This window comes from Emys orbicularis, chromosome 15 (genome assembly GCF_028017835.1).
Source record: "Emys orbicularis isolate rEmyOrb1 chromosome 15, rEmyOrb1.hap1, whole genome shotgun sequence".
Classification (NCBI taxonomy): Eukaryota; Metazoa; Chordata; order Testudines; family Emydidae; genus Emys; species Emys orbicularis.
Genome location: NC_088697.1, coordinates 5,538,607 through 5,560,693, shown reverse-complemented (window position 1 = coordinate 5,560,693; position 22,087 = coordinate 5,538,607). Strand labels below are relative to the sequence as shown.

The following is a 22,087-nucleotide window of genomic DNA, read 5'->3' as shown; positions in this document are numbered from 1 at the left end:
AAATATGTATATATGTAAAATACAGAAATGCTTCTGGAGGAAGTCTGAGTTTGATATAAGGATATTTACACTGTATATTTTGCATGTGACATTGACAATTTGTTTTTGAACAGTTATATGATTTGGCTCTTTGACTCTCAACATTTACTGTAATTAAATAATTGTTGTCTGACCATCCCCATAACTTCCCACAGCTCTGAACATTGAAATTGTAAACATTAAAAAAGGGCTTAAAAATAAATATCGATATAATCTATTGAAATTAACAGCAATCAGAATATGTTAGGGGATGGAAATTCAAGCCTAAGGCCCCCACTTAATTCTGTCCTGTAGTGACACCAGGCAGTCGCCAGAGGGCTATGACTAAGGCATTTTACTGTATAAAGTTCCAGATGAGATTATATCGACATGTGCATGCTGAGCAGCTTCCGGAATTTGGTTCAAAGAATTTACATGTTTCCCTGGCCTGTTCTTAAAAGTGCTGCTATAGAAAGTGGGAGGAGCAGAAACTCACTGCAGGATCTGTAGCAGAATCTCTTAGATCAGGGGTGGCCAACCTGAGCCTGAGAAGGAGCCAGAATTTACCAATGTACATTGCCAAAGAGCCACAGTAATATGTCAGCCGCCCCCCATCAGCTCCCCCGCCCTGCTCCCAGCACCTCCTGCCCACCGGCAGCCCTGCTGATCAGCGCCTCCCCCTCCCTCCTCTGGGGAGGAGCGAGGGCACTGCAGGCTCAGGGGAGGGGGCGGGAAGGGGTGGAGTGGGGGCAGGGCCTGCAGCAGAGCCAGGGATTGAGTTGTGAGCATCCCCCAGCACATTGGAAAGTTGGCACCAGCCCCGAAGTCAGTGCCTATACATGGAACCGCATATTACCGTCTGAAGAGCCGCACGTGGCTCCAGAGCCACAAGTTGGCCACCCCGTCTTAGATATTTATAGCTCATTGGAAGAAGGACGGGGATTGGTGGGTGTCTAGGGATCTAACAACACACACACATATCCTAGTTCTTAATGAATTCTCATTTTACAATTCCCATAACCCACTAATTATATCCCTGGCTGTCCCCGGGAGTCTGGGGAGGGAGTACTAGTAAACGCCTATGGCCAGTGTGGAACCTAAGACACAAGGATCTTTCAGTGGCTGGCTCAAAGTCACCCACTTCACTGGATAAATCCCTAGTTGCTGGGCTCTGCAGAGGGGTGGGGAGGTGAATTCCATCCCCCATTCCTGGGCATGGACCCTCCCCCGCCCCACAATCCTCACCCCGATCTCAGACACTACCCTAACCTTCCCCTGCACTTGATGCTGCCAGAGCCATCTGCCATGGGACCTAGAGGGGGCAGAGGCCCAGCTCCAGAACTGCTACCCCTGCCCATGCTGTGCTGGACTTGCCCTGGTTTTCCAGTCTGCAGATGGGTCTAGCTGTCTGGGGACCCAGCCCGTGCACCCACCACACCCAAACTTCCTCACAACACACATCCCAGGATGGGGAAGGACCATCTGGGGCTGGCTGCAGTCTGCCCTTGCTGCTGTGAGAGGAATGGGGTGGTCCCTCATATAGGACACAAACATACCTAGGGGCAGAAGGGAAATGTAGTTTCTTCCAGGGGCTTGAAAATGTTTGGTTTAGAGTCCTGACCTCTGTCTTCCTGTTTGTTTCCTTCTGCCACTTTCCGATTTCTTGGAGAGACAAGGTGGGTGAGGTAATTTCTTTTAGGACCAATTAAAAATCCCTCTCTTTGATATCCTGGGACCAACATGGCTACAACAACTCTTTCCCCTTTGTACCCCCTCCCACTCTCACCTCCTCCTCAGCTGAGACTGTCCCATGTGATGGGAAAATAAGGGTTCAGTCCTGTCTCTGGATTGGGGTCTTGCCAGCACTAACGGGAGTGAAAGCCTGTGTGCATTAATGACAGCAGCAGCAGCTCTGGGTCTCAGAGACATAGGGAGAAGATATGGGAGTGAGCAGGTTATGTTTGTGCCGGGTGTGAGTTACTCATGTGGGAATTCTGCGCCACTGCGTATGCACAGAATTCACGTCCAGTGCAGAATTTTTCTTTCTTTCTTTTTTTTTTTTTTTTTTTGCATGAAGAAGATACATTCTGCCCAAGAAGTGTTGCAGTTCTGCCTTTCACCCACCAGAAGCCCCTGTGGCACCAGAACAGCCAGCAGCCAGCTGGGTTCATCTTGGTGGGAAATTGTTGCCCTGAGCTATACCCCAAATGGGAAGAGAGTTAGTGGGTGCAACTTGGGAGAGTCCTGAGACATGGCTGCCTCTGGGGGTGGGGACAGGGTGGTCATTCTCTACTCGCAAGAGGGTGTGGAAGGAGCACAGGAGGAGCAAATGTCCCCTGTGGAGACTGCACAGTCCCAGGTTACCCAGTACCAGCTGCTTCTGCCCCCACCATACCCCAAACCTCTTCACCCTTCCAACTCTCAGCTGCCAGTCTTCCCTCGCTGCTACCCCTTCCCGACTGGCAGAGAACCTCTAAGCTCTATCCCCTTCTCTTTGCTTCTGAAAGTTGCCTTGCCCAGGGCTTTGCTGCCTGTGTGAATGGAGAGGACAACTTTCTGCCAATGGCCTTCAGGACAGGTGCTGAGTTCACTGCAGTGCCCCTCGTCCCCTCTCCATTTCCCTTCTCGGAGTGCTGTCTGGGACGCTGCCCTGCTTCCTGCTCCCCAGACCACCCTTTATCTACTCCATGTGCCAGGCTGCTGGCAGCCCCCAGTGAGAGGCCATCCAGCCCATCAACTGGTGCCCAACTGCTGGGCCTCAGGCCTTCTGGGGTGCACCTCTGAGTCCAATTTCCCCCTGCCCCAGGAGTGCTACAGGGGCATGTCGTTCTAGTGTGTCAGGGTTCAACCCTCTGGCTGAGGCCTCGAGGCACTTTCTTCTTCTCTCGGGGTACCAGGTGAAACAGCAAAAGAACCGACTGTCGGCAAACAAGGATAAATAAAGTAATGAAAGAAAAGAAGTAGGGGGGACTGTGGACAGATCCCATCAGGAGAAGGGCCCCTTTTACCTCTGGGGGCCCTGGGAGCATCTCAGTCCCCTTCAAAGTTTACTGGGTCTCCAGTGGAAGTTTCAGCCTGCTCCCCCTTTGAGTGCCGAGGATCCCCACCCTCCCTCAGTGAAGGCCAGAGCCCCAAATGCTTCCAGCCCTCTCTTTGGGGCTGGAGATGCTCCACAGATGGTTCCCTTCCCAGGGTGGACTCCCTCTCAGTAGAGTAGGTCTCGTCTGTTAACTCCTGCTTCAGTCCTGGCATGGTTTGCGGGTGTGGAGGGGCTGGGCCAGTCCAGACTAAATCAGCAGTGTAACCCCTTCTGTGCCAGTGTGGGGTTTATATAGCCCTTCACAGGCACCCAGACCCAGGGAATGGCCCCCTATCAGCCCCATGCCTGATGTGGGGCGACCCACTGGCAGCATTGCCCTTGAAGATGCTGCTCCCACTCCCTCCCTTCCTTCCCCCTTTACTGCCACCACAATGCGTGTCACCTTCACTTCCTGAGGGGTGACCCCCCAGAAGGTGTGTTTTGTTATCCCTTTCCCTACCCCCCCAGGATCCGTTGTGCACCCTATATCACTCACCTCTGTCTCAGGAAACAAGGAGGGTCATGGGACGCAGGTGATGCTATGCTGGAGATCCATCATCACTGAAGGAGTGGCAGCCTTGACCCTCCTTGAAGGTTGCCGGGATGCTGATGTGCACTGGAGGAGAACTGGGGCTTGACTGAGTCCATAGACCATTTGGCCCACACTGTGTCACTGTAAAGCCTGCTCTGCATTGCTGCCAATTGCTGCTGGTGGCGTTGTGCCCGTAAGTCTCTGTAACGCTGTCTTCAGTGACTCGAGAGCATGAGCACCAGCCTCAGGCAGACTGGTAAGAAGCAGGGAACAAACCCCAAATTGGTTGTGAGGTCTATATGTAGATTTCACCAACCAAGTACCCAGTGTAAACGCTGCAGGCACTGTAACAGCATTAACATGGAATCACAGACAGCCCCTTTGGGTCATCCCATATATCTCACCAGGCAGGTGAGCTCACCTTTGTGACAGATGGTCCCTTACACCAGGGGTTCTCAACCTTTTTCTTTCTGAGCCCCTCCCCCCCAACATGCTATAAAAACTCCATGGCCCACATGGGCCTCAATAACTGGTTTTCTGCATACAAAAGCCAGGGCTGGTGTTAGGGGGTAGCAAGCAGGGCAACTGCCTGGGGCCCCATGCCACAGGGGCCCCCACAAAGCTACATTACTTAGGCTTTGGCTTCAGCCCCTGGTGGTGGGACTCAGGGCCCTGCACTTCAGCCCCATGTGCTGGGACTTCAGCTTTCTGCCCTGGGCCTCGGTGAGTCTAATGCTGGTCTTGCTTGGCAGCCCACCTGGTAACTGCTCGTGGCCCCCCAGGGGGCCCCAGGCCCCTGGTTGAGAACTACTGCCTTACACCACGAATCACAGCAATGTTCAGGTTACTGCCAGTCCCAAAGAACCAGTCACTTCCTTAGGTGAATTGAATCTTAGATCTCACAACAAAGACAACACTTGTAGCCAGTCCTGTAATAACCTGTATTAAGATTTATTTAAAAGGAAACGAGAATTGTTTAAAAAATTAAAGCAGGTTAAAGCAGATACAGACGAGTTACAGTCTTAAATTTCAAAAGGTAATACAAGCTTCTATAATAAGCAAGCCCTACATATTATTTAGGACTAACCCTGGCTAAGCAGCTGGGGATCTCTTGCTTATGCCTAGAAACGTTGCCCCCCAGAGTCCAAGCAGCATACAGATAATCAGTTAGTTCTGTATGGGTTTTTTTATCCCCTTCCTGCCATGTGCTCTGAGCTGCAAGCTCAGCTAATGGGAGGTCAAGAGCACAACAACAGTCTTTTGTCTTCTTTAACATCCCATAATAGTCTATCTGGTGTTGATGGACCTTTCCTGCAAGGCAGGATGTAATGCATTCTGTTGCCAATCAGCACTTCACCTAGGTAAAGTCTCTCTCCTCTCTGGTGATTTACATAGCCACAGAGGCTCACAATGCAACTAGTCAGATATTAATCCAGGCAGCAACTCAATAAAGCATTCAATAAAGTCTAAACACATTCTAATAATTCTAATACCTTTTTTAACAATACTAACCCAGGAAAGCCAGACTGATTCCAGCTATGCGTTTGTCCATGTTCAATTAAGACATGGAGGCTTTTGCAAGAGCTAACACCTCATCTGCCAGTGTCACAGGCAGGATGGGCAGGGATGGTGTCTTTAGCTAATGTGTGCCAGAAGCTGGGAATGGGTGACAGAGGATGGATCACTTGATGATTACCTGTTCTGTTCATTCCCTCTGAAGCATCTGGCATGGCCACTGAGCTAGATGGACCACTGGTCTGATGCAGTGGGCCGTTCTTATGTTCACAGTCTCTATCAGGAGTATCTACTTATTTGGACTCACTGGGGAGCCACAGAAAGAAACCACGTGTGCTGAGGCAAGAAGGCCCAGTCTCAGAGCCCCCGGGGTCATGCTTGTCAAAAGCTAAAACTAGGCCCAGCCCATGAAAGGGGGCACTCCCAGGAGAGATTGTATAAAGTCTTTGAGAGCTTGCACTTTGCTGATTAGAGGTGTCAGTTCTCTCCCCCCCCCCCCCCCGCCACTGTATATCTAAGGTAGGTTACCTCTTCTTGCCCAAGGTGACACTTTGCTGGGTTAGCTGTGAGGCCGGCTGCTCTAAGGGCTTGTAACACCCCCACCAGATGGCATAGGTGGTCCTCCCAGTTGTTACTGTAGACTACGATGTCATCTATATATGCTGGTCATGGGGTTGTAAGACCTTATTCATCAAGCGCTGGAATGTAGCAGCAGCTCCGTGTAGCCCGAACGGCATGGTTATAAATTGGAAGAGGCCGAAAAGTGTTGGAAAGGCCGTCTTCTCCCAGGAGTTTGGTGTGAGGGGGATCTGCCAGTATCCCTCGGTTAGATCTATGGTTGACAAGTACCTCGCTCCCCTGAGCCATTCCAGCAGTTCGTCCACCCGCGGCATCGGGTATGCGTCGAAGCGGGAGATGGCATTGACCTTTCAGAAGTCAATGCAAAACCGGGTAGTCCCATCTGGCTTTGGGGCTAGGATGATGGGGCTGCGCCACTCACTCGTCGATTCTTCCACGACCCCCATCTCCAGCATTGTCTCTAGCTCCTGTCGGACCGTATCCCACATTTTCCGGGGCAACGGTCGGTGGTTGTCTCTCACCTTCTGACCGGGGGTGGTGGCGATGTGATGACTTATCAGAGTCATTCGTCCTGGGCGGGCGGCTAAGACATCAGGGAATTCCTCCACCAGTTGTTGTAGTTGTTCTCGCTGTACGGAGGTGAGGCCCGACCCTAGCGTCACCGGCCTTGGGTCTGGTGGGTCCCCTACTAGGGGCCGGAGTTCCGATTCTGGGGTGGACAGGCCGATGAGCAGGGCTTCCCTGGTCTTCCAGGCCTTCAGAAGATTCACATGGTAGACACGCATCTCCCTCCGTTGCCCCGATAGTCGGACCTCGTAGTCCACCGGCCCAACTCCCGAGAACTCGCGTCTCCTGGGCTTCCCACTCCTCCTTCAGGAGGTCCAAGATCCCCCTGGGCTGCTTCCCGTACAGGAGTTCAAAGGATGAGAACCCCGTTGAGGCCTGGGGTACCACCCTTATGGCGAACAACAGGGCTGGCAACAGAGTATCCCAATGCATAGGGTCCTCCTCCACGAACTTCCGTAGCATAGATTTTAGGGTGCCATTGAAACATTCCACCAGGCCATTTGTCTGAGGATGGTAAACTGACATCCGGAGCGTTCGTATGTGGAGGAGGCGACACAGTTTGACTATCAGTTTGGAGGACACATTCGTGCCCTGGTCTGTCAGGATTTCCACCGGTATCCCGACCCTAGCAAAAATCTTCACTAGTTCATTAGCAATTGCCGGCGCTGGCGCTGTTTTTAGGGGAACGGCTTCAGGGTAGCGTGTTGCGTAGTCCACAATCACTAGGATGAAGCGATTCCTTGTCTTGCTTCTTTCAAGGGGGCCGACTAGGTCCAGCCCAATCCGCTCGAAGGGTACGCCGACTATCGGCATGGGTACCAGGGGTGCCTAGGCTACCCCTTTCAGTCCCGCCAGCTGGCATTCCGGGAAAGATGCGCAATAGTCCCGAACCTCTCGGTGTATGCCCGGCTAGAAGAACCGGCGAGCCGCCCTCTGGAGTGTCTTCTCCTGCCCCAAGTGTCCTGCCCTGGGGTTTGCATGGTCTAGTTGTAGGAGGCCTTGCCGCAGCCTCCAGGGAACCAATAGCTGGCAGAACGTCTCCTGGGTTTGGGGTTCCTGGGCTATCCGATATAGGCAATCCCACCATATCTCAAAGCGGGGGCCCTGTGGGGGTCGCAGAGTCGGGTCTCCATCGGGGTCCGGCTGGTGGCTTGTTCCCAGGCTCTACTTAGGGTCGGGTCCTCCCTCTGCTCCTGTACAAAGTCCACGTCCCGCTCCAGTTCTGCCTGGGCATCTTCCACCGAACGGGGCCTGGCTGTGGGACGAGTCGCGGGGGACTCCTCTGGTGCCAAGGTCCCTTCTCCGGGGTCAATCCTTGGCATGCGTCCGAGCAGCCCCGCTCTCGGAGGCCTAAGCCCGTCCGTTCGTGGGTCGGGTGGTTGGTACTTCTGGAGAACCTCCCCGAAGCCTGGCCAGTCTCGCCCCAGTACCACCGAGTAGGTTAACCTGGGGGCCACTCCCACCTGGAGGCCCTCCTCCCGGTGGCATACTTCTAGCCGTGGGGGTTAGAGCGGATGTCCCCATGTACACATTGTAAGTGGATCGGGGGGCCTGAGAGACTGAGGTCCGGGACCAGCCCCTCCCGTATGAGGGTCTGACTACACCCCGAGTCCACGAGGGCGTTCGTGAGGGTCCCCTCGACCCGGACAGGGACCACCAGCTTTCCTGTTCCTCTCTTCCAAGCCCTTCGTCCGGCGACCCAGGCTTGTCCGTAGTTGCAGTCCATGAATGGGCAATCCTGACGAAAATGCCCTTCCTGTCCGCACTCCCAGCACCCCCTCGGGCCTCGGCGGGTCCTGGGCCTCTGCCCAGGGGGCTCCCTTGCTCTCGGGGTTGTTGGTCCCTTCGGATCGGTGCCCAGGAGGCCTTGGCTCTGAGTTCGGGGAGTTTTTGAGGTGTGCGGCGGGCGCCTGTCGACGGTTCCTGTGGTCCCGACCCTTGGGGATTCCCTTTTCCTAGCCCACCCTTTCGACTGGAATTTCTTGCTACCCGGGTCGGCACCTTGGCCCCCTCAGCGGACAAGTAGTCCTCCATCAAGGCCACCGCCGCCGACAAGGTCGCCGGTCGATGCCGACGTACCCAGGCCCTTCCTCCCGGGGGCAGGATCTGAGTGAACTGTTCCAGTGCCACCATCTCCACTACTTGTGGCCCCATCAAGCCTTCTGGGTTCAACCATTTCCAACAATGGTCTCGGATGCATTGGGCCACTGCCCGGGGCCAGGCCCCAGCGGGGTACTGTTCCTTGCAGAGGCGTTGGCGATAGGTCTCTGGGCTAATACCGGTATGGTCCCATATGGCCGCCTTCACTCTGGGGTACTCTAGGGCCTCCCGGGGATCGAGGCTACGATAGGTGGCCTGGGTCTGTCCCGTCAGATAGGGGGCTAGTAGGTGGTCCAATGTTCTGGGGGCCACCTGGTGGCAGTCGCTACCCATTCAAACGTCACTAAGAAAGCCTCTGGGTCGTCTTCTGGCCCCATCTTAGTGAGGCATACCAGCAGTTTGCCCAAAATCTCCCTGGGTCCGGTCCCCGCAGGTATGGCGGCTGCGGCTCCCGCTGGGCGTAACAAGGTGGCCATCTGCTGCACCAGGCGCTCTTGTTGTGTCTGCTGCTGAACCGCTAATTCCCGGAGAGCTGCTGCTGGTGCTCTTGGTGCTGGGTTATCAGCAGCTGCTGCTGGCTGGCCATCTGCTGCATCATCTGCACCTGTTGCTGCTGTTGAGCCGCCTGCTCCTGCTGCTTTTCCAGCATCCACTTTAGGAGCTTCTCTGTCTCCATCATGAGGCTTGGCGGGGTTCCCACGGTTTAACTTCCTTATGCTGGACCTTTCAACAGGCCCGAATCGCTGCCTGCATTCTCCACCACGTGTGAGGGTTCACGCCCCTCGTTGCAGGGCAACACGGCCTAGTGGCCGAAGTCCCCAGAATTGCCCCTGGTTATAGGGTAACACAGCCTAGTGGCCCAAGTCCATAGGCTTGTCCCTGGTTACAGGGCAGCACGGCCTAGCGGCCGGAGTCCATAGAGTTGCCCCTGGTTACAGGGCAGCACGGCCTAGCGGCTGGAGTCCATAGAGTTGCTCCTGGTTACAGGGCGGCACGGCCTAGCGGCCGGAGTCCATAGAGTTGCCCCTGGTTACAGGGCGGCACGGCCTAGTGGCCGGAGTCCATAGAGTTGCCCCTGGTTACACCGCCGTAGGGCCTTGCCACTGGCTCAGCGGGGAGATCCTACCGAAACACGCTGAGGCTTACCGGCGGCAAGGTACCAGTCTGTCACCCCTCCCGGGTAGCTTCCTACCATCTTGAGAGTTGGGGTCTCCCATGAATCTCCAGGATCTCCGCGGGTCTCTGGGTCCGTCGCCGCCTCAGGCTCCTCCCGCAGTAGGGCTTCATGCTGGCCAGGGGAAGCTTCAGTTCCCAGCAACGTCAAGGGTGATGGCTGGTCCTCCACAGGAGCTTCCCAGTTAGGTACTTCCCCTGCGGCCACCAGCCCAGACTGAGCTGAGTTTCCTCCTTTTATATGCCCAGAGCATTTGGAGCATGCCCAGTACGAGCAGGGCGGGACTTCTACCACCAGAGCTACTGGTCTGACGCTGCCGGGGCTAGTGCGGGGCGGGGCTGCCCTGTCACAGTCATGTTTTCTAGACCTTTAATCATTTTTGTTGCTCTTCTCTGGACTTTCTCCAATTTGTCCACATCTTTCCTGAAATGTGGCGCCCAGAACTGGACACACTATTCCAGTTGAGACCTAATCAGCGTGGAGTAGAGCGGAAGAATTACTTCTCTTGTCCTGCTTATAATACTCCTGCTAAGACATCCCAGAATGATACTTGCTTTTTTTGCAATAGTGTAACACTGTTGACTCATATTTAGCTTGTGATCCACTATGACCCCCAGATCCCTTTCCGCAGCACTCCTTCCTAGGCAGTCATTTCCCATTTTGTATGTGTGCAACGGATTGTTCCTTCCCAAGTGAAGTACTTTGATTTGTCCTTATTGAATTTCATCCTATATACTTCAGACCATTTCTCCAGTTTGTCCAGATCATTTTGAATTTCAATTCTATCCTCCAAAGCAGTTGCAGCCCCTCCCAGCTTGGTATCATCCGCAAACTCGATAAGTGTAACAGAGAGACTCTGCTACTGGGAGGGTTTCACTATGTCTCAGAGGGTTACACCCTGGTGCGAGGGGGCTAGGCCTGTACTGGAATAAGGTCACTCTGTGCTTCACAGTATGGCAGAACCTAGAATGTCCATTAGCAGGGGGAAATCCTGGGGGGAATCGACGTGTGGAATGGACAAAAACCCCGTCTGAATTCTCTCAAATTGCCCTTCTCGCCCTGGCAGGCTACAGAATAACGTCCACGTTTTGCTCCAGATCATCCCATCCTCCCAAGGGGAAGGAAATGGCTGCAATGGAGCTGGCTCAGGTAAGGGCTTATCAGGGAGCTAGTGGTGGGTTCTGCTTGGAGGGAGAGGAGCAGTAAATGCATAGGAGGGTGGGAGCTGCTAGAAGTGGTGGGAGGCAGGAAATATCTCGGGTGGAGAAAGGGAGGGGACTGGATGTGACAAACCTGCTGAGACTTGTGTAATCTAGGGTGTGATGGGTTGTCACCCCAGGGTGCAGTCTGGGGGGCTTCTGGGAACTGCTGTGCCCTCTAACCCTCAAGCTGGGCTGGCCCTTTTCACACTGCTTTGCTGGAGATTTAGCCTTGTTATCACCCAACAGGATAGCAGGTGGCGCCATGCATCCAACTAAGCTACCTGAGTGCTTTACCTAAGCCACTCAAGGACAGATAGAAGACAACAGCCAGTTTCCCAGCGATAAGTGGTAGCAAACAGATCAAAGCAGATTACTTAGCAAATAACCAAAAACTCAAACCAAGCCTAACATACTAGATGGGTAAAATTTGAATTAGCAATTTCTCACCCTGACTGATGATAGAAGCAGTCCACCAAGTTTCCATACACAAGCTAGAAATCCCTTTACCCTGGGACCAACACTTCCCCCAGTTCAGTCTTTGTTCCTCAGGTGCTTCCAGGAGTTCTCTTGTCTGGGGAATGAGGCCAAGAGATGATGACACCAGTAGCGTAGCTAGCGGGGTGCAGGGGAAGCAGCCGCTTCCCCCGCCTTTCCAAAAGCGGCCGGAGGAGCGAGGGGGGACATGGCATGCGGCCTGCAGCGCGGCCCGGCAGCCGCGGCCAGAGGAGCAAGGAGGTGGTACGGCATGCGGCCTGCAGTGCGGCCCGGCAACTGCGGCTGGAGCAGCGAGGGGGGGCGCAGGCTGGCGGCCCGCAGGCTGCTGCTGCCGCCGCCAGGCTCCTCGTGCTTGTCCCAGGCCAGAGGAGCGAGGGGAGGGGCGCAGGCTGGTGGCCCGCAGCGCGGCCGGCATCCATGGGGGGGCAGCGGGCATGGCCGGAGCAGCGAGGGGGGACGCAGACTGCCGCTGCTGCCGGGCTCCTCGTGCTTGTCCCGGGCCAGGTAGCAGGTAAGGAAGAAGGCACAGGCGATGCTGAAGAGGGGGCTGAGGCAGTGGGACAGTCCCAGCAGGGTGTGCAGCGCCGAGGGGCCCCGCCAGCTGCTCTCGCCCTGCTGGCCCCAGGGGCTGCTCCGGCTGTAGGAGAGCAGGAGTGAGAGGACAAAGGCGGCCAGGGCGCCCAGGCTGAGCAGAGCCCTGGGGGAGGCGGCGGGGAGCAGCAGCAGGGAGAGGAAGCCCCTGGGGGGGTCCTGCCTCAGGGGGGTCACGCAGCTCTTCACATAGCCGTTCCGCAGGCTCTCCGGGCCGCTCCCAGGGTGGGCGAGGGGGGCAGCCACCCTGCCGCCGTCCTGCGGTGGCTGCTGGGGGAGTTTGCTAGGTCCATGCTGGGAGGTGGCGGCGGCTTCTCTCTCTTCCCTCACGGTGGTCTGGGGAGAGCGTGGGTCTAGTCAGCTCCTTCTCCTGCTGCCCACCGCTTTCCCCCTCTCAGTTGCCCACCTCCGCAGTGCGGCCGGCAGCCATGGGGGGGCGGCGGGCACGGCTGGAGGAGGGGGGGGCGCAGCATGGCAGCCGGCAGCCGCGGCCGGAGGAGCGAGGAGGGGGCACGGGGGTGGCACGGCAGGGCCGGAGGAGCCGGGGGGGGAGGGGTGATGCAGCCGGAGGAGGAGCCAAGGGGGCGTGGCCAGAGGAGGAGCCAAGGGGGGGCGCCTTTTTTATGTTTGCTCCCCCTCCTCTTAGAAGCTGGCTACGCCACTGGATGACACACCCCACCTTATGTAGCTTTTCCATATAGCAGGAACCCTTTGTTCTAAACTAAGTTCCCAGTCCAGTTTGTTGAAAAATACAGGTACCAAAATGGAGTTCATTGTCATGTGGTCTGGTCACATGCCCTAGCATGCCCTGCTGAGTCATAGTAGCCATGACTCATAGGCTGGCTGAAACATTCACAGGAAGGTTAAGCTCTTCCATGGCCCATTGTCTTTGTTGATGAGCCATCAGCACTGTCTGGCTTCTTCATTGTTGTACCTGAAAGGCTAGTTGTGGGTGTTACCCAGAGTAAACACATTTGAAATACAGATACATAAGTCAATATTCATAACTTTAGATACCAACATGATCTATGCACACAAATAGGATAATCCTATTCAGCAAATCATAACTTTAACAATAACACCACACATGACGCATCTTGCACCTAATGCATCATAATTATGACCTAATCCTATTATAATCATACCACTATACTGAATATGAGGTGTAGTGTCAGATAGGGCCTAATTTCAAGGCACAGGAGTTGGGAATGGAACTTCCCCTCTTTGTGGAACAGGAAATAGCCCTCTAACAAGGGCTGGCAAAGCTTCCCAGATGCCCAGTGCTGGAGCCTAAATCTATTGACACTTCATTAGTTACCACCACCCCCAATCTTTGTGGCAACTGCAAACTTTATCAGTGATGATTTTATATTCTCTTCTAGGTCATTGTTAAGAATGTGAAATAGCACAGGGCCAAGATCCAATCCTTGCGGGAACCCGCTAGAAAGAAATCCACTCGACCACGGTTCCCCATTTACAATCACAGTTTTTAATCTATTTAATGTATGCCGTGTTTATTTTGTATCATTCTAGTTTTTTAGTCAAAATATTCTGCTGAACCTAGTCATATGCCTTACAGAAGTCTAGGTATATTACATCAATAACATTAGCTACAACCAAACTTTTGATCTCATCCAATAAGGATATCTTGTTAGTTTGATAGGATCTATTATGTCTAAACCTTTTTAATGGGTACTAATTATATTACCCTCCTTTAATTCTTTATTAATGAAATCCAGTATCGGGTGCTCCATTCTCTTGCCCAGTATCGATTTCAGACTAACACTCTTGTAATTAGCTGCGTCATTTCTTTTATACTTTTTAAATATTGGCACAGCATTAGCTTTATTCCAGTCTTATGAAATTTCCCCAGTGTTCCAAGTCCTAATTAAAATCAACATTAACAGTCCACCACGCTCCTCCACCAGGTCTTTCAAAACTCTAGTTATCTGGACCCACTGATTTAAACACATCTAACTTTAATAGCTTCTGTTTAACGTCCTCGTGAGTTACTGTTGGAATGGAAAGAGTGTCGGCATCAACATCTTATGATATGAGTTACATCATCTGTTTTTCTCCAAATCCAGGACAGAAATATTTATTGAACACTTTTACCTCTTCTGCATTATTTTTGATAATTCTGCCATTTCCATCTAGTAATTTACCACTACCATTGTTAGGATTAATTTTGTACTTAATGTACTTTTTAAAACTTCCTTCTTATTTTCATCGGTTGATCATTGATTTCTGATAGCTTCCCTTACCAACTTTCTACAATTCTGACCTTCTAACTTATATTCTTTACTATTGACTTCCACTTTCTTCCATATATTTTATTTGGAGAGTGTTGGGATTCCTACCAGGGAGCTACCAGCGGGGTCCAGAGACAGCCCCATCTCCTATATCAAGCTCTGACTAGTAGGTATGTGATAAATGTGATGACCCTGCCTCCGTCTGTCAGCTGGGAGACACAAAGGTTCTCTCTTTCTACCCTCTGATGTCTCCTGGGTGCTCTAGGCAAGGAGGGGTGGGACTCTGTTAACATGTGCCTCATGGAGCTTCCATTTACCTGGTGCTGCTGTTCCGTGAATAGTGGGGTTGTGAGTGGGGCAGCAGGTACTGAGTTTTGGACTCTTTCTCTTTCAGGGGCCGGTGACTTTCGAGGAGGTGGCTGTGTATTTCACCAAGGAGGAATGGGCTCTGCTGGACCCTGTTCAGAAAGCCCTCTACAGAGACGTCATGCAGGAGAACTATGAGACGGTGGTCTTGCTGGGTAAGGAGTCCTGTCCCCTCAGTTATTAGAAGCTATGAGGTCTCTAAAGAACCTGAGTAGTAATAACTTTATACCTTTATTCGTCATACAAGTTTTGACAAGTTTCCTTGCCCACCCTTATTTGCCTTATCTCCCATACACTAGTATCATTTTTGGACATGTGCCTTTTTGGTGCTGTCATTTTAAAATTGCATTGAATTGGCTACATTAGTAACTACATTAATAACTGTAGCTTTCATGCCTTTTCCTCATTTTAATAGGAAAATATGCCGCCTGTAGAATTCTAAATTAAGTAAATAGGTGTATGATTCATGCATGGCTTGTGTGACAGTCAGATGAGCTTCTCTTTTGATAGGAGATGCATCTGAAGAAGTGAAGTTTTTTACCCACGAAAGCTGATGCCCAAATAAATCTGTTAGTCTTTAAGGTGCCACCACTGGAATCCTTGTTGTTTTTGATAGGAGAGTGTATAATGTTGACATTCAGGACCCCACGGGTGAAGGGAGAACAGAGCTGTGGGAGGGGAGGAGAAGGGGGGAGTAGATAATTCTGGGGTGCCAGGACATGGGGAGGGTGTGTGCAGGATTAGAGCTAAGAAGCAGCAGGGAGGGATGAGGTAGTGAGAGATGAGGAGGGAACATAAGAAGTTCCCAAGGTGCCAGGAGGTGGTGCCGGCTGAGAGTAATGGGAAGAAGGGAAGGGGAGTGTGGAGGAAGGGCACCCAGGAAGTGGTCTGGGTGGGTCAGTGGGAGGGAGGAGAGGTTTAGGGATCTGGAGCTGTGGGGGATCCCAGACCTTTAACCCTGAATCCCTACCCAAGCTTTAGAGCCTACACTCCAGTTTTATTTCTGTTCAGTTTCGCTTCATTATACATTTCCCCCCCAAATATTATTATTTTAACTGTTGACCTCCCTTTCCCACTCATTACCCTCCTCCCCATATAATGTCCCCAACTCTATGCACAGCGACCCTGGTCACCGATCCAGAGTCCTTGCTGCATTCCTCCCTCCCATAACAGGGCCCCTACACAGGCACAAATGGGCACTTTGTTGATGATGTCACAGAGTGCTAGTGTAGCCTGTACAATTTTTACACCTATAAGATTACGTATTGGGGTACAGCTTACCCTGTACATGGCTACTCAAAGTTAATTGAGAAGGTGAAATTTGGTAAAACACACAGAAACTTGATTTAATACAGACAGTTATAATTGAAATCATAGGCAAGGATCAATACACATAACGATTAGACTAAGATAAGTATAGTAAAGAGGGTCTTGCACTGTGCGTACTTACAAGTTATGTACACTGTTGAAAACAAAGATCGAGGGGCAAGGGAGACCATCAGAAGGGAGGCCCTGCTTCAGTTTACACTGTCTCAGGGATCCGACAAAATGAAAAAATGGTCACAAGGAGAGGTAATTTATCCATTTTATTATGGTAATAGGATGGCTATATACCATATCTGCTCCTTTACTCTGATTACAATAATGTCAATAGCTGCCCCAACCCATATGTGGCCTTTGGGAAGTCCATAATTAAGTATCAAGCATTAATACTCATGATTTACATCACTTAGTTATTAATAATTCCAATATATGAATGCGGTCCCACTGCTGAGATACTGCATAGCAACCTAATTGCTAAAGCCCGCCCCAAACTTCCTTCTTTCAGAATCCTGTGGCATATTCCACCTGTTTGTGGTTCCTCGTTAGTCTCTCAAAATGAGGGTGCAAAATATCTGACCTGGGATTCTCTCCTTAGGCCTATTCAGGTAAATCCCAGACTTCAGCATAACTACTCCCACAAAGCCTCAACCTAATATAAGGCCCTTAACTGTAGCAAGCTTTGGCTACATTTATACTACCGCAGTCAGTCGACCTACACTGCGCAACTCCAGCTACGTGAATAAAGTAGCTGGAGTCAGCATACCTTAGATCGAGTTACCACAGGGTGTACGCTGCAGGGGGTCGACTTACTTTACTCTTCTCATCTGGGTAGAGTACAGGAGTTGACTGGAGAGTGATCCGCAGTTGATTTAGCGGGTGTTTACTACACCCGCTAAATCGACCACAGGTGGATCGATCTCAGAGCATCGATCCCGGCTGTAGTGTAGACCTGCATCACCTCCTTGCCCCTCCACGCATGTTCCAAGCTAATAAGCAATACTCTGATAATGACATTTTACCTCTAGTGAGTATAAAATTGCCCACAAGACATGGTGGTCATAGATGATAAAATCAGGTGAGGGTCAACAGAAGTGAGAGTTTGGAGAATCTTGTCCCCCCTCTCCCCATCTGCAGCAGCCGCAAGCTGTCTTCTCTCCAGGCTCCTTGGATCTTTGAGCCTGTCCCTCCTGAGGTTGCATGGCCCAGTTCTTGTTTCTTACATTCTCCTCCTCTTCTCTCCGGAAGAATTAGAGGCCGTTGTTCCTGAATATTAGTGTTTAATTCCCCAGCCTCCTCCACACATTGAGGAAGTTTAATTCTCCCTCCCATTACACCTGAGTCACTAGATTTCCTAATTCCCCAAAATGTGCTTTTGCAATGTCACAGTTTTGGGTTAGCTAAGCCTTTGACCTGCCTCCACGGTCTGCTCAAGGAATGCCCTCTCAGGTATCAGGCCTCTAGCCAGCCCCTCTCTCTGGGTAGGGACCCACATGCCTCTCCTTTTTGACCAGGGTTTGAGGATTGCAGCTTGTCCTCTTCTGTGTTCACTGGACTAACTTCCAGTTCCTGTGCTTTGCTTTCTCTCCAAGGGCTGTGAGCAGTGTGTGTGTGATAGAGGTGGGAATTTTGGTGATACTTGTATGATGCCAATACACACCTCAGTTTCCCTCTATGATTGGTATTGCTATGATCATAACGAGCAAGAGACATGAGGTGTTTTGTCATGTATCTGTCATGGGGTGATATGAATGGGTCATTAAGGATTGGCTGGGGCCAATCTACATCAATGGAATACCCAACAGAGACAAGGGAATAATTGTCACCTGTCCATGGGAGGATCTCCGCTTGGCTGAGTGAAGCATAAATGGACTCGTTATGTTTTTGAGCTCGCAGACGCAGGGAGCTCTACTGGAGCAAAGACAAATGAACAGTCACAGTGAAAGGAAACCAAAGCATTTTCTACAGCATCATGACACAAGGACATTGGCCAGTATGGACTATATTGTCTTTTTGCTTCCCTGTGCTAATCTAAGGACTTTCCAATGCTGTGTTTTAGTTGACTAATAAACCCTGCTATGTTTTAATAGTCTGTCCAGTGTCACAGCAAAAACTTGCTCTGTGCATTGACTGAGGAACAGTCTCTGAACAGGAGTGTAGTTCTGCTGGACCTGCTGGCAGAGCTCACTCACAGGTTGAAATAGGAGTGTTGAAGCCAGAGGCTCAATCTCAGGTGTTGAAGCTACATGGTCTATCCTTGTGGAAGAGTGGGACCCCTTGGGGGTCTAGTGCACTCAAGGGGCACTTCCCAAGGACTGTTTAAAAGCCAGGGCATTGCACAGATCCTATGGATCCATGACAGTGTCAGTGTGCCTTCTGGAGAAAAGATATAAAACAAGAAAAGCATCTAAATGCATATTTGCCATTGCCCCCTCATCAGTCCTTTTGGGAATCACTGATTGTTTCTGAAGTGTATTAAAGCCTTCCTTAAAAGCTTACCTCTTAGTTATCAGGTCATGTCAGTTTGTAGCCCCAAAAGATCCCCCTCAGTCAGTTCAAACTCAGCTGTTTCTCCCCAAAAAGTCTGTCTTCAGTTTCCTCAAAGAGGTAAAATTAGTCCCTTCCCCTTTCTTCATGGGGCAAAGCTTCAAAAGATGGAGATCTGCATAACCAGCTTTAGGATCTGGCATTCATCACCCCTTAGTGACACCAGATTGCACAGGAAACCCATCCCTCAACCCTTCCTGGTATCATCTGGCCCATCTCAGCATCATAGTCTGTGAAGTATTCATGCTTTCAAGGGCTGGCTCAAATATACAGATAACAGTCATAACTAGGGCCAGTGTTTGCTGGCAAAGAAAACAGAGTAATTGACAAATATGAGCAATATATAATCCTTTACAGCATTGGGGGGAGGGGACAGGAGCCAGCTGTGTGGGGGAGGTGGGGCCCAGACACTGTGCATTGAGAGCCTAGAGCCAGCTGTGTGCGGGGATACTGGGCATGAACCAGCTGTGTGCAGGGGAGATGAGCAGGGGAGAGGTGCTGTGGATGCAGCCGAGAGCCGGTGCGAGCACCGTCCGCTCCTCAGCATGAAGAGGGAGCCTGATGTCCCACTGCCAGGTGCCCCTCCTACCCAGGGGAAGCTCCACGGTGGTTTTGCTGAGCCCAGACTTGTATGAGGAGGGAAGAAATTGGCAGCAAGTCTCAACTGCAGTGAGCCTCTGCCCTGCACCCTGGGGAGGAGTCAGGTGTCTCTGGGCAGAAATCTGGGGGTTGCGACCCTGCATGCCCCACCCACCCTCTGATCAGAAATTCCAGATATGAAGGGTGATTCCAGAAATGAAGAGTAATTTTGGGGGGGAAATGCAGTAATAGCAGCAATTTCTGGAAAACACTGGCCCTAGTCATAACATTAAATACGATAGTCTCAAGATGTATGCCTGTGTTCATCAGATCTGTCACTCTGCCTTCACATAGTTCACTCTGCTGGTGGGTTCTACCCCTTCCCCCATTCTGTGTCTGTCTTGTCTATTTAGACTGTAAATTCTTCAGCGCATGGGCCATCTACTGTTCTCTGTTTGTACCTTGCCTAGCACAATGGGGACCTACTGTTAGTTGGCCCTTAGGCACTATGGTAATGCATATGATTTATAATAATAATAACTCTCCTGCCACTTTGAGCCAAGGAAGCTGGCCTTGGGACGTTACTGCTTAAAAAAAAAATGGAGATATACCTATCTCATAGAGCTGGAAGGGACCCTGAAAGGTCATTGAGTCTAGTCTCCTGCCTTCACTAGCAGGACCAGGTACTGATTTTGCCCCAGATCCCTAAGTGGCCCCCTCAAGGATTGAACCCTGGGTTTAGCAGGCCAATGCTCAAACCACTGAGCTATCCCTCCCCCACTGAGCTGGGGTTAAAACCATGGACTATTCTTTGTGACAAGTATCCCACAAATTCCACTGACCTCCCTTGTTTTCTTTGCCTGGAGTAGGGTTTCCAGTTTCCAAACCTGATGTGATCTTGCAGCTGGAACGAGGGGAAGAGCCGTGGGTCCCAGACTTCCATGGCTCTGAGAAAAAAGTGCTCCTGAGAGCTGCCTGCACAGGTGAGGAATTGGTTAAACCAAGTCAAAAACTGTTTGGGAATGCAGGAAACATTTGGGATGCCCTACAAAGACCTTGTGAGCTCTCCAAGTTCAAGATTGTTCCCTGCAGATGTGGAATCATTAGGCAGATGTCACTCATGGCTCCCCTCTACCCTGACTGACAACTGGCAGCAGGTCCCTCCCCGATCTCGCTTTCCCCTGAGAGTTATGGTGCAATGAGGACCCAGAACTGATCCCTTCCTCTCTCCTCTGGGGAAAGGTTTGGGGATAATCAGCTCCTGATAGGTTTGATCTCTCCTGCACATATTTTGGTTTGTTCATCCCTTTTTCCATTCCCCTCTCTGAGATTTCCTTTCTCTCCGGTGCAGGCAGTGACCTATGTCTGGATTCTCTCTGTCTCCCATCAGGTGTTGGGATGGTGAGTGAGAACAAGGAGAAACCCCAGCAGGAAGATACTGAGCAAGTATTACCCCATGGGATGTTATCAGGAAGATCGAAAGGGAATGATTCCAGGAGTTGTGCACTCCCAGAAAAACCAAAAGCCTGTGAGAGTCAGCACAGGCCAGCGGAAAACCTCAGTAGCCACTCAGACCTTATTACACACGAGAGAATCAACTTGGAAGAGACACACTACACATGCCATGAGTGCAGGAAAAGCTTCAATCAGAGCTCTGCCCTTCTCACACATCAGAGAATCCACACGGGTGAGAAACCTTACAGATGCTCTGAGTGTGGGAAACACTTCAGTCGGAGCTCAAACCTTATCAGACATAGGAGAATCCACACAGGTGAGAAACCTTATGGATGCCATGAGTGCGGGAAAAGCTTTAGTCTGCACTCACACGTTATCAGACATAGGAGAATTCACACAGGAGAGAAACCCTACACGTGCTTTGAGTGCGGGAAATGCTTCAATCAGAGCTCAAGCCTTATCAGACATCGGAGAATGCACACAGGTGAGAAAACTTATGGATGCTCTGAGTTTGGGAAAAGCTTCAATCAGAGCTCAAGCCTTATTATACATCAGAAAATCCACACAGGAGAAAAGCCCTACACATGCTCTGAGTGTGGGAAATGCTTCATTGATAGTTCAAAGCTCATCGTACATCAGAGAATTCATACAGAAGAGATGCCCTATACGTGCTCTGAATGTGGGAAAAGCTTTAGTCGGCACTCAGTCCTTATCTCACATTGTAGAATCCACACAGGAGAGAAACTGCACATGCTCTGAGTGTGGGAAACGCTTCAGTTATAGCTCAGCCTTCATCTCACATCAGCATATCCACGCAGGAGAGACGCCCTACACATGCTCTGAGTGTGGGAAAAGCTTCGGTTATAGCTCACATCTTACCACACATCAGAGAATCCACATGGATGAGAAACCTTATGGATGCTCTGAGTGTGGGAAAAATTTCAATCAGAGCTCAAGCCTTATTAAACATCAGAAAATCCACATGAGAGAGAACTATAATAAATGCCTTGACTAGGGCTGGCCAAAGATTTTTTTGTTTTTAATCACATTTGCTAATTCCCACATAGTGATCTTTGCACCATCTTCACCGTGGTTTCTCCACACCCCAGATGAGTTGCCTGATTCTGCCTTTTGCAGCTCACCCTTCTTTGGGGTCAGTCCTGTGATCTTTTCTATCAACTCCTTTCCTTTTGAGTTGTAGGAGCATGTGTCCCTCCTGCCAGGAATGTTCATCAGCTCCAGGTGGGGGAGAGAGGAAAATATGCTGCCTGTAGAATTCTAAATTGAGTAAATAGGTGTATGACTCATGCATGGCTTGCGTGACAGTCAGTTGAGCTCTTTTGAAAGGAGAGCGTATAATGTTGCTATTCAGGAACCCATGGGTGAAGGGAGAACAGAGCTGTGGGAGGGGAGGAGAAGGGGGAGGAGATAATTCTGGGGTGCCAGAATATGAGGAGGGTGTATGCAGGGTTAGAACTAAGAACCATCAGGGAGGGATGAGGTAGTGAGAGACAAGGAGAGAATACAAGAAGTTGCCAAGGTACCGGGAGGTGGTGACGACTGAGAGTAATGGGAAGAAGGGGAGGGGAGTGTGGAGTAAGGGCACCCAGGTAGTGGGCTGGGTGGGTCAGTGGGAGGGAGGAGAGGTTTGGGGATCTAGAGCTGGGGGGCATCCCAGACCTTTAACCCCATATCCCTACCGAAGCCTTGTTACTT

The 22,087-nt window shown here is 51.2% G+C and overlaps 1 protein-coding gene across 1 annotated transcript in view; it reads left to right on the top strand.

Moving 5' to 3' along the window:
* Positions 1-22,087, top strand: part of LOC135889397 (zinc finger protein 208-like) — a 685,678-nt gene that overhangs the window by 505,126 nt on the left and 158,465 nt on the right. The window contains 2 exon segments of the mRNA XM_065417266.1: positions 20,586-21,114; positions 21,116-21,339. Of these exon segments, the coding sequence (XP_065273338.1) occupies positions 20,586-21,114; positions 21,116-21,339 (753 nt within the window).